At 34.8% G+C, this 13299-nt stretch overlaps 1 protein-coding gene across 5 annotated transcripts in view; it reads left to right on the forward strand.

The window, feature by feature from the left end:
* ADGRB3 (adhesion G protein-coupled receptor B3) overlaps window positions 1-13299 on the forward strand; it is a 449865-nt gene that overhangs the window by 262799 nt on the left and 173767 nt on the right. For all 5 annotated transcript variants that reach the window (XM_042894113.1, XM_042894107.1, XM_042894121.1 and 2 more), the window contains 2 exons: window positions 1701-1803; window positions 6481-6524. In XM_042894113.1, the coding sequence (XP_042750047.1) occupies window positions 1701-1803; window positions 6481-6524 (147 nt within the window). The remainder of the gene's footprint in view (window positions 1-1700; window positions 1804-6480; window positions 6525-13299) is intronic.

Here is a 13299-nt window from a genome sequence, read left to right on the forward strand (position 1 = left end):
AAAGAAAGAAAGAAAGAAAGAAAGAAAGAAAGAAAGAAAGAAAGAAATATAAGAATATTGAAAATGACTTATAGTTACATCCAAAATATCTAGTTTGTTCTTTGATAACATCTGCCTGTGAATATGCCTTTCTGTAGGATTTTATTCTTCTTTCTGTGCCTCTCTATCGAATGCAGCATTATCACAGAATCACAGAATCACAGAATTGTAGGGGTTGGAAGGGACCTCCAGAGATCATCGAGTCCAACCCCCCTACCAAATCAGGTCCCCCACACCAGGTCACACAACTAGGCATCCAGGCAGGTCTTGAACATCTCCAGAGAAGGAGACTCCACCACCTCCCTGGGCAGCCTGTTCCAGTGCTCCGTCACCTCACTGTAAAGAAGTTCTTGCGCACATTTGTGCAGAACTTCCTATGCTGCAGTTTCCGGCTGTTTCCCCTTGTCCTGTCTCCACTCACCACTGAAAACAGTCTGACCTCGCCATTCTGCCCCCCACACCTTAGATATTTATAGACCTGGATCAGGTCCCCTCTCAGTCTCCTTTTCTCAAGGCTGAACAGACCCAGTTCACTCAGCCTTTCTTCATAGGAGAGATGCTCCAGGCCCTTCACCATCTTCGTGGCCCTCCGCTGGACTCTTTCCAAGAGATCCCTGTCTTTTTTGTACTGGGGAGCCCAGAACTGGATGCAGTACTCCAGATGAGGCCTTACCAGGGCAGAGTAGCGGGGGAGGATCACCTCCCTCGACCTGCTGGTCACGCTCTTTTTAATGCATCCCATTATATTCAAAGGGAAAACACAATGGGAGTTGTTTTAAGCCTTGAGAGTTTTATAAGGAACGTGAACATTATATCACCATATCTTTATACCTGTATTAACATAACCTTAACAATTCCCAGATTTTTCCTAGATAGGTAACTAAAAGCCATTCTCATCCATGTTTTAAGTAAAATGTGATATACGTTATGAATTAGGGAAATTAACATAAAAATATTATTCTGAATAAACTATACTGTAACATGAAACCAGTTCTAATCTGACTTATCCAGGAAAGACTGGTTTTATTTTATTTTATTTTATTTTATTTTATTTTATTTTATTTTGGTGGGATTTCAGTCAGAAGAAAACTGAAGTTTATTATTTGAATATATTTAGATGATGAAGTTGCCCACTCATATACCAAATGAATGGTTTATCACAGTTGGAAACAAATAGTTTTTCTCATGAGTGCAGAATCAGCACTGCTGTAGGCTCTGCCACTGCACTCATCCATCTTCAAAATTTTACAGTTAATAGGTGGAAAAGAAGTCCAACACAGATCTTAGAAAGAAAAATGGCTGTCTCTTGTAAGACCGAACTAGTTGGTCTACTTTGAGTTAAGTGAATGATATGCACTCACAAGTTGACAGAAGGTCTGTGTTATTGATGCATACTTCTAATTAGTAAATCATACTTTAATGTCTGCCATTTCTGCCATCATTGTTGTTTTTCAGCCTTTACTGTGTCAGGTACAGGTAATGAGTGACAGATTTTACTATTTCTGAAAATGTACATTTTCTCCATGAATATTTGACAACTGAAGTCATGTAAAATATCCATGAGACACTTCTTTGAATGTAATACCATCTACTTCATTTAGCATTATAAAGTTAAATCTTCGATTTTTACATTCTTGTTTTGTTTGTTTTTTTCCCCCCAGGAATTTTACAGTTGTTAATTCAAAAATTATTGTTGTTACTATACGACCTGAGCCTAAAACTACGGATTCATTCCTAGAGATAGAACTGGCACATCTGTCTAATGTAAGTACAAAAATAGTTGATATAATCTTCTATGAGTGTTATCAGGTCATATGAAAGAAAGGAGTGGGATAGGTTTAAATATCAAAAATTAAAACCAGTATAATTGCTAAAATTCAAACTTACTTTGAAAAGGGAGTATATGCATTTTGTGCAGATGTGTATGCAAAGGAAAATTAATCCTTGTTCTGTGTGGTTTTGTAGGTTTTCTCCTAAACAGCATTTTCTATGGAAAACACTCCATTAACTGGTTTGATGGATAAAAAATTGAAAAATTAGTATTGCTCAACATACTTAATTTTTGTTCCCAGCAAATGCTGTAGAGCTACATAGTGCTTTACTGCTTTGCTTTCATTATTTTATGCTGAAATGCCAGTTAGTACCTAACTTGTTGTAGCAGACTGAAAAAAATGTTCCCATTCCAATCTACCTTGCTTCTCTTACAAATGCTTGTGATTTTTGTGCAATTACTTTTAATTCTGTAATATTTCCATCTAGTTTAGTGTTAAAAATGCTTTGAATATGAAAAAGTCTAACTCTAGAAAAAAATAGTAATAGCTATTCTTTCTGCTTTTGACAGTTCTCAGCCAGAGGGAGAATAAAATATGGATTTTGCTGGAAATTTTTGTCACCTATAGTATCAAGGAAAGAACGTTTTGTAACAAAGTTGGTGGTAGTTTATGAGAAGGCGTAGCAAATAAACTCTATTTATATCACTGAAAATGTATTAGAATTTACTTTAAATAAAATCATAAAGAGATAATCATGAGACATGTTAATATATAATGAATTATTAATATAATTAATATAACTAATATAATTATTAATATCTTATTAATTATTAATGTAATTAATAGTAAGACACATTGTTACTAGAGCTTTAGTAAATAGTACTGTTATGCAAAGGACTGTAAAGCTATGACAATTTTTTTCGTTATAAACAATTTCCCTAGGGATCACACAGTTACAAATCAGTTGCAGGAGCTTCCAGTGTTCATTCAGTAGCAATTTTGGATTAATGTCTCTGGGCAAAGGTATGATGAATGCTCTTTGACCCCAAGATCTTCAGTTTACATTTTACTCCAGGTTAGAAAAAACTGATTGTTTTGGCATCAGTGGTAACTATGACTCACCAGAAAAACTCTAATGCAGGGGACATAAGATTTTCTTCAGGAATAGTTAATAACGACTACAAGAGTATATTCAATTCTAAATAAGCCAAACTGTGTATGTGTTATGGTAGGAACTACAAAAATATATTAAAAATAAAATAAAAAATCTAGGTTTTCTGACAAAATTAACTTATTTCAGGTTTATACATTCGAGAACATCTCAGAGAAATTTATTGCAAATTTTATGCAACATCAAGCAGGAACATAAGCTGAACTGGCACCTACTTAAAGTACCTCTCTGTAAGATTACAAGTTTGCTGATGAGAAATTGTGGCAATTTTGTTTTCAGGGCTCTCTGCTGTTGTTCAATTTTAAGATATTTTAGGGAGATAAGTTGGTGTTAGTTTTGGTTTGTTCTGAATCACTTTGAGTAAGTTATAGAGCAATATTTTCCAAGTTCTAAAAGCATGGAAATGAGATGAAACTCCATTATTACAAAAGGTCAGTTTAGAGACTCTGATTGTCACCTTGATTTGTAAATATTTTGGTAAGAGAAATTAATGAGTATTGTATGCGTCTTGACAAGACAAAAAGTCAATAACATTGCCAACAGCTATCAGAGTCAGTTCTTTTGAACTTAGGCTCCTTTTTTTCCCCTATAATTTGATCCAGAGAAACATCAGATATTTGCAACAAATTCCCAGTCCTTAAGTGTACATAGTATGTTTATGTAAAGTATCAATCCATCTGGATGTAGTAGCTGAATGGGCAGATGCAGTGACAAAATCTTGATCTACACATTCTGAGCATGGAAACCAATAATACAATTTTAATGTCTTTAAATATTTGGAGATTCTTTTCAAGGCATAGCCTCCATTGTGTGACTACATTTAAAAAATAAGACTGTGTCTACACAGAAATATTGTTCAGGTGTTTATTACCTTTCCTTATATTAAAATTAGAGTTTAGCTTGTTGTGATACATCACAATGGAGCAAACATTGTATTTCAGATACAGAAATCAAAATAAAACTATTATTTCTGTATCCTTAGAATTTGAACATTATTTAATAACGTCTCAATGATTAATCACAATGTCAATTAAATTGGCTAATTATTTAACAGAAAGTAAAATACAGACATTTTCTTTCATCTGATTTTTTTTTTTTTTTTTGTACTTTATGTTTGTTTTTTGAATGGCTCTTGTTTTTTTCTTTTCGGGCCTTTGTTCTTGAAATTTTATTAATTATACAGAGTAGTTCATTTTAAAATGGATTTAATGACTAATTTTTAAGCATCCTCTGAAGTTGCCTATCAATATATATAATATACCCATATTTGTTGATTTACCTCCCCATTCAAGATTGCATTAAGTGGACAAGATATGAAAAAAAGATGGGTAAATGCAGTCAGTTAATAAGAGTTACTGTCTTTACTTCAAAATAGCATTAAAATATTCATGTTTCCAAAATTTGTTACTGTTGCTTTGTTTTATAACAGAAGTAGCCAGTTGAATAATAGAATGAGAGGACATGGAAGAAATGTAAATCGGAGATTCACGTGCTATTTAGAATATAACTCATAAACTAAAATATAATATTTGAGGATAGTGAAAGTATGAGTTTCAATGTGTTATTTACAGAAGAGTCATGTTATCTAAATATGCATTTGATAATATTTCTCCACTACTTTGAGTAATGAGACTCTGAAGTTATCTTTTTAAAAATCGCACAACTCAGACAAAAGCCTTGTTTGCTGCAGAGATAATAAGAACTCTCACCTTCTTCTAGCACTGAATTTTTCTCCAAGGACTCTGAAGTAACAAGCCAGCAGTAGTGTAGGACATGAAATTTTCAATGAGACTGAAAACTCTGGCTACAAAACACAGTTGGCATTGTACTGCACAGCTGTCAAAGTTGCCAATCAAGTCTCAAAGGTTCAGTTTTACACGCCAGGCAGAGTTATATATGTATGCACGCTCACATACATATGTCTATTTTTGACATTTCCAAGTCCTGTACCGAGGTGTTTAAATCAATACTGCAGCAGTCATAAACCTTAATGGACACAGGAGCTGCTTCCTTTGCTTCAGCTAAGTAATTAACTGGCAAGAGCTCTGATGAATGATTGCTGCCCTAGCAGAAATGTATGGTTGTTAAAGGTAGCTCAATGACAGCAGTGCGAGAAGGCTTTGCTGGGAGGCCAGACCCAAAAGGAGTGTATGAAAGGAAATAGCAGGTTCAAGATAAAGAACATAGGAAGACAGCCTAGAATGGTCCTTGCAGAGCTTGAAGGATAGTTGAACAGGGTATGAAAAGAAATTAATTTTCCATGTGTGGCAGAACAAATCCTCGTACATAACCTTATTAAAGGACAGCAGTAATACTTATCCTGTTTTCATGATTCTGTTTAATAACTGCAATGGCCTAACGTAATCTTTTTCTTTTTTTTTTTTAATTTGAATGGATTTTAAACAGAGCGAAATGTGGTCTGATATCAGCTGAGTTTATTTCAGCTTTCTGCAATGACTTCTATTTCCATGTGCTTTTGAGGTTTTTTAATAATGTACTTCTCTTTTTTGTCCTGTATTTTTGTCCTGTCTCTTTTTTCAGGGTTTTTTGTTTGTTTGTTTTTGGATTTTTTTTTATTATTATTATTTTTTGTATTATTTCTACCCACACTATGGGACCAGCTAGCATAAACTGTACGATACCTGCTTTTGGGTCTCAGATGTGCAATGTCATATTGCAATTTAGTTATGAGTACTTTTCAAAAAATTAACAGCTATGTCTGTTTGTAAATAGAATTTCTTCACCCAGACTTAGGATACAAATTAATATAATTGGTAAAAAAATAAAATAATAGTTATGCATGATCATTTGTCAAGATTTGATAAAAGAAGTTTTTTCAAGATTAGGGATGAAATGTGAATTTTAATTTTGTCCCAACTCTTCATGAGTAATAATAAAGATAATTCAATTACCTAAAACATTAAAACATTACCCAGAATGTAATGATGTGTAATGATCCTAAATTCCCAATCAACTCAAATCTGCTATTGACTTCAAAGAGATAGGAACTGGGATTGTGAAGTTGAAGGAGAAAGAAAAGATTTTGAGCAAAAATCTCTGCTAATACTCAAGTGACAAAAGTATAAAGGGGTCATCTGAAATATTGCTCAATATTTACTTAGTGTTTTTGAAGTTATTACTGGTTTAACATCCATGTACCCTATAGTTGCGATCTGTAGCTCTGCTTCTAAACACACCCAGAAACGTTCATTCAAGTTGTCTTTCAACAGATTAATTATCTTATATTTCAATTGTACTGATGCTTACAAAATGGACAAATTTAGGCTTGCCTTACCTAAGAGAGAATACAATGACACTCAGAGGTTTAAAAGTGTTTTAAATATTCAAAAAGAAATAACCTTTTGCAATTTCAATGGCATCAAGTCATCAGAACATAAAGGCGATCTTACAGAAAGAGATCCAAATAAATGTTTAGGTCAAGCATGATCAATTTCTTTGAATATCAATAACTAATGTGCTTCTTTGTTTGTTTTTCAGGGCACATTGAATCCATATTGTGTGCTGTGGGACGATTCAAGAACGTAAGTGACAAATGTTTGCTTTTATGACTATGGCTGAAATATTTATAACACCTAATAATATTTAAATACACACTCAGTGAAAGGATTGGTATGAGGACAGGTAAAATCATCCATCGGTAGAGTGGAAGTACTGGGTCCTCCAGTCACAAGGCTTCCTTTCTGAGGTTATTCATATTGAAATAACACAAAATCTCACCAGGAACAGGTTACTCATGTAGTGATGTTTCAATCTGCCCTTTCAAGACTAAAATGAGGATGTCTGAGAGCTGTAGTTCTGAGATAGCAGTTGCTGAGCAACAGACAAGTGGGTAACTGATCAAACAGGTGTCTAAGGAAAGCTCCCATTTCTGTTCCTGCAGGGAGAAATATCGTTTTCAATGGTGAAACCCACAGCAATCTTCAATTTAGTTGGAGCAAATGTTCATATGTAACTTAATAAAATAATGGCTGTATACTAGGTAGTGAAAGCTTGATAGCAGTTGTCTGCTACCTTTTAGAGTGTTCCTTCTTCAGTGAAACAGAAAATGGCTCTGTAGAGAGGTAAAATAGTAAAAGCAGTGTGTTTTAGATAAAAATCCAAGTTTACACAGTTGTAATTTACTTCATTAATGTTTCACAGTAAATCTCCCATTAAAGTCAAGGTGAACTTTGGCTAAATACAGATTAAATGTTTCAAAAAAGGATTCCTGTGTGATTGCTGTAACAATTTTTAAAAATATGTATTTCTTGTCCAGGTCTATGATCTATGTTACATTTTTACAGAGCCTTTTTCATTGTTAGAAGCTGTATGCCTGTGAATTTGATAGTGCTTTTGTTATTTAGTCTGAGTTCAAATCAGTACACTGATGACTAACATGATAGCTTTGAACTTTGATATAAGCCATCAAATATTCGCAATATCTTCTACCAGTAAATTCTTAATGGATGTGATTATCATATATTTTATACATGTATTTGTGTTATTTTATAAGAATGCTCTTATCTGAGCAAATAGCAAGAACAAAATGCTACTTTCTTCCTCTGTCTCTTAAGAAGAGGATCATATTAGCAGTGGGGGCAATGGATGATCTTTTTTTTTTTTTTTTTTGGACCGTTGTGGGTTTTTTTATGTTCTGTAGCATTTGACTGGTATTTACTCCAGAATATGTCTGAATTCATATTCTGATACTGCATGTTTATTAAGAAAAATCCATAATGTTGAATTTATCATTCATAAATCTCAAACAATTCAATATGTGGCAGACTATGCAATTGGGTTCTTGGTGGTTTTGCTTTTATTTTTCCACTTCTAAAGCCTCGGGAATTAGACAGTGTCAACAACAGGCAACCAGATTTGATAGATTGAAGTCCTCATCCGTGTTGCAGATCCACAGAGCTGTGCTGCGCTTGCGTCCTTCCAAAGCGGGTGATTTTTGCATAACCAGATTTTGGCAAGCATTTTGGAAATAATCCAACAAAAGTACTCTGCTTTTAGTTGATGGTTCCTAACTAAGCAGTAACTCTATGTTAACATATTTTTAAATTAAATGCTTTTCAGCCAGGAGTATCCTCTAATGGTTTTTGCCACCTTTATATGCATTGCCTTCATTTGCACGAGTAGCAAGTTCACATTCAGTAAACAGTAGTTTTCTCTACTGATCTTGTCAGCATAATACTTCTCCAACAGAAAGGAAAGCTTTGTTTTCTTGTCAGCATAATACTTCTCCAACAGAAAGGAAAGCTTTGTTTACCTGTTTTTTGGGCATGCTTGATAGTAGATTGACTACTAATTAGCAATTCCTTATCATCTGTCCATAAAGTGAGTTCTGAGTCTAGGAGCTTCTTGATCATACCAGATCTTCAAATCCCTCCTCCCGCCTTTGTCGTCCATGACTATTTGGTCACTCCAAATTTGGCACAAGCAGTTTTAGTTCATTGATTCTATGAAATTGCGTGATTTTTTTCCCTGTGATGATGTTTTATAGGATTTTTCACTTATCAAACTTGTATTGTCTCCATACACAGTTGGACAAATATGTGTACAGTATCGAGACAGTGCAACTAAAGAATAAATTTTATGTCATGTGCTCCAAAGAATTTCAAATCCGCTTATTCGTTATGTAGTTAGAGTTGATTCTCCCATATATATATATATATATATATATATATATATATGTATGGCACATCTGTCCATGTTAATTGCAACCAATCTGTTTATGAGTTCAGATATTTCCTCAAGTATTCCAGCTTCTCTATTTGAAATGCTAGAATCAGTGCTATGAAATGTGATGTTTTGTTTTTTGGTTTTCGTTTTTCCTTGAAAGTCTGAATTCCATTTGTTCCAGACAGTATACTTCTAAATGTTGTCCTTTAATAAATTCTTAGGATACTGATTCTCTTCCTGTCAGTGTAGGAGAAAATACTGGGGATATTAGTAAATGACAATTTAAGGAGAAATAACTTATTTCCTTTGACCAAGTCAAAGAAAAAATCACTGAAGGGTTGCACCTTTTCTGCTTTGCATTCCATGGCATGAACGAGGCATTGGTGTCAGGAACTGTTTGTGATACAATAATCCCAGTCTGTCAAGAGAAAGAAAAGAAATTGATCAGGTTCTAGGTATGACTTTTCACAGAATCATAGTATCATGGAATATCTGAAGTGCGAATGGATCTATAAGAATCATCAGGTCTAACTCTTGGCTTCATACCAGATGACCCCAAACTCAGACCATATTTCTGAGAGCATTGTCCAGACACTTCATGAACAAGCTCAGTGTCATGATTGCTTTTGGTTGTATCTAAAAACAGTTTCTGAATTTTTTTCTCCTTTTCATCCTGCGTCTCTAAAAAGGTAAAGAAGGAAGAGGGGGGCAGTGGTGAGAGTCTCAACCAGCAAAGAATCCACTGGTCAGAGAACTTACATCCTCAGGACCAGCCTTTCAGTTTTTGATTTATAGGAGATCCTTGAGGACAACTTTTCAGCCTCCTAGAAGCAACCCATGCCCCCTGATCTGCCAGCTCAGTGCGGTGTGTGTTACTCACTGCCTTTCCTGCTTCAACTCTGCCATCCTGCTTAAGAAAATATCCGTGGGCTGAAGAGCTGAGTCCCAGCATCTCTATGTTTAATTCTACTGTTCTTTCTATGTGCTTGTGAGCACACCACATCTAAATCTTAGCCATATAACTATCACTGTTTGTTTGTTTTTCCTTTCCTTGTTTTATTTCATGTTAGTCTGGGTAAGGCTATGTAAACCCAGGGGTTTGAAGAATATGCATGGATACATTTCCATTTAAAAGATATCATACAGTGTGGCAGTTTTGTAGGCTGTCTGAATAGCTCTTCTGAGCTTAGTTGCATTCTCTAATGCATGAATCTATGGCCATAACATATGAAGTCCTAGAACACAAGAAAATCTGCCGATGAGTTATTCCTTTGTCTTAGCAGATCCAGCATGTGGATGCATGACTGACTGCAGAATTTATAACTGAGTAAGAAGCTGGGTACTTGGTAACATGGTACTGATCATGACAAGTATCACCCTCGCATGCAACACCAGCAAACACCAACAACACGAGGTTGTGGAAGGTGCGGTGTACAGAGATCACTGGAATGAGATAGCACCTCACATGGGGGTTTCAATGATCACTGACTATTTAGCAAAACAATGCAGCTGGTTTGTTCTTTTCAGAGCATGCTAGACATAATGCAAGCACATGTGGTCTCTGTAGGAAAGTATCAGTGGTAGCCAATGCACTCCATAGCTGTTTGTGGTGCGACATAACATTTCAACACTAAGTAAAGAAAAGGCTTTTAGGATTCTGGGGCTCTTTTCTGCCAGTTGCTACAGGAGGATGTTATAACAGTATGACAGCCTTTTATTTGTCCATATGTGTACTCATAGCAGTTTGTGCCTGCTGAATATAAAGTTGGCAGTAGTACAATGCAATCTTAGTTTAGGGTAAGTGAAAGGTCTGTTTTATATTTTTTTCCTATTGCCATACAAATTTACACTTCTGGTGATTTGCAACCCTTAAGTTACGTAAAACCATGAATACCTACATATGAGAAATGAGAAAATGTATCAACTTACATAACTTTGGTAATTCACTCCATACTTATATTAAAGCATTCTCCATTAAAAAGAGGATTTAAAATGTTTAAATTATTTTTGAAAAAACATCTCCTAGAGCTTTTTATTCATTTTCCCCTATTTTCCCTGGTAGATTTGGCTATAATTATGTAGAAGTTGTGTGCAAAGGAATTCATTCAGTGCAAAGAAAAGTTTACTGGTTAATTGTAATTTTCTCATAGATTTGCTTACAGGGTAGAATGTAGCTGTTGTACAATGTAGCTTGCACACATACCAACAAAATAACTTTTGTATCTTGTTGCCTCATGATAAAATTGACAGGGAATGCAAATCAGCTTTGTCTTTCTTTATTGCTTTTTCTAAACTACCATGATGAAGTGTTATTCTTTGCTTGGCCTGGACTTACAAGCCTTTGCAAAAAATCGTGGAATCATAGAATCTTTGAGATTGAAAAGAGCTCAAATATCTTCTAGTCCAACCATCAGCCCATCACCACCATATTCATTAAGCCATGTCCCTAAATGCCACATCTACATGTTTCTTGAATGCCAACCAGGACAGTGACTCCGCCACCTACCTGGGCAGCCTGTTCCAGTGCGTTCAACTCTCTTTTTACCGAGTAGCCAATGTGAACCTCTCCGGGTCTTTAGATTGTTACTTAGTTGCTAGTAACTAGCTACTATCCTGTTGCTAGTTATGTGGGAAATGGGATCAACCCCCACCTTGCTACAGTTTCCTCTCATGTAGTTGTAGAAAACAGTAAGAACTCTCCTAAACCTCCTCTTCTCCAGACTAAATAATCCCAGTTCCCTCAGCCACTTTCCACCATCTGGATATAACTCCATTCACCACCACTCTTCGCGTCCAGCCTTCCATTTTTTTTTTTTACCCAGCGAAGAGTACACCTGTCTAAGCCATGAACTGCCAAAAGCAGTTGTCTTTAAGATGACTACATACAACTCAGGTCAAAATGTCTGAAGGTGGTAATCTAATAATTAGAATACCAAAAGTCAGAGTTCACTTCTTTAAATACGAATTGTAATGCCTCCTTACTTTACAGTCACAGTGTTTTGTTCACCAGGAAGATATGGAGGAAATAATAGATTTTTCTGTAATTACAATAGAAAACTAATGAGAGTAATTCATGTAGGTATAACATACCATCTGAGGTTTTGTTTTTTCTATTAGCATCAGAAAATTTACCTTCTGTGCTAGCTTCTATGCTTTCATTTGTGAAATATAATGAAAGAATTAATACTAATGAACTTACTCAAATCATAAATACATTCTGGAGAATCCACTTTTATAAAGAGTTATGTGCATGGGGTCTATGTAGTGTTTTTTAGTCTTGCATACAAAATTGAAAGAATCATATTCTTTTTTGTCATAACTATATGGAATGAGAAGCCTGTTCCAAAATCCCTTGCAGACAACTAAAACGTTTTGACTGATTTGAATCAGATCAGATCAGGGGACAAGTCACATAAAAACTCTATCAAAACAAATTTAAATTTACAGACTGATAAGATTATACTGCAATTCGGGTGTACTCAGTGCTGAAATATGTAGATAGCACATGATATAAAGTGAAGTGTTTTTATGTTGAAAGAAGAGTCAAACCAGATTTTTCTTTGCTTAAGTCACATAGAAAATGAATCATTATATACATGGGAGGAATTTATAATTCAGTTCTTTTTTATAACACTGCTCTTCACTAACACCTACACTGCAATGAGCAGGCTTACATGACCTGCGGAGATTTATAGCAAAAAATGGAAATTGAATTAATTCTTGATTATAAGTTCACTTTCTTTTGAATTTCTGCTGAGTGATTAATCAAACCCATTTGTTGAGAATTCAATTGCTATTTATTGCTTCTATGTAAATACAGATTTCCAGAAACTAAAAATAGTGTTTTTTTGTAATAGTAAGCAATTAGGATTCTGAAATACGAATAAAAAGGGCTAGTGGTTGTATTTTCATAATCAATTTTAAATATTTGATTTGTATCTTTGACATTTTAGTATATAATGAGGGCAGAAGATAATTAACCAGTCTGAATATGGTTTACAACAGCAAATAATTTGGTCATACTTTGTTTTTGTACCTATGTTTCCATAAAAAGTCATGGACGCTACCAAGTCAAATAAAATACAATCTTTGTTTTCCTTGTAATACCTCAACAAGGAATGCAGCAAATGGGATCTGCAAATCCATCATGTGCTGGACTTTGACTGATTGTTGTAGGGGAAAACTGTTTAAAATCAGTTCAGCTTTGAAAAGCACATATGATGATTAAAGCTGAGAAAGTTTCTCAACCTTTCTCACACCATACAACTCTTATAGTTCATCACGTGTAGATGTCAAAGCAACTTACAACAAGGTTGATATTGCCCTCACTCATTTAAAGATAGGGGGAAAAGTTGTTTGTCAGATGTCACCCAAAACCCAAGCAGAGTTCGAGCTCCAAACTCCCAAGCCTTAACTGAGAAAACTGATTACCATTTTCCTGTTGCGACGCAGGAAGGTTAAATATCTTTATATATATATATTCCTCTGGGGTTTTTTTAATTTTTTTTTTTTTCATTTATTGAGATGAGACATGACAGTCCTGAAGAATTTATTTCTGTTTATCTGACAGAGGTAGGGCCATAGAACTATGGTCTTTGTAGGTCTTTGTATTATGACGTACTTAAACAAATA

Source organism: Lagopus leucura, unplaced genomic scaffold, assembly GCF_019238085.1.
Source record: "Lagopus leucura isolate 7727_CA_CO unplaced genomic scaffold, USGS_WTPT01 Super-Scaffold_73, whole genome shotgun sequence".
Classification (NCBI taxonomy): domain Eukaryota; kingdom Metazoa; phylum Chordata; class Aves; order Galliformes; family Phasianidae; genus Lagopus; species Lagopus leucura.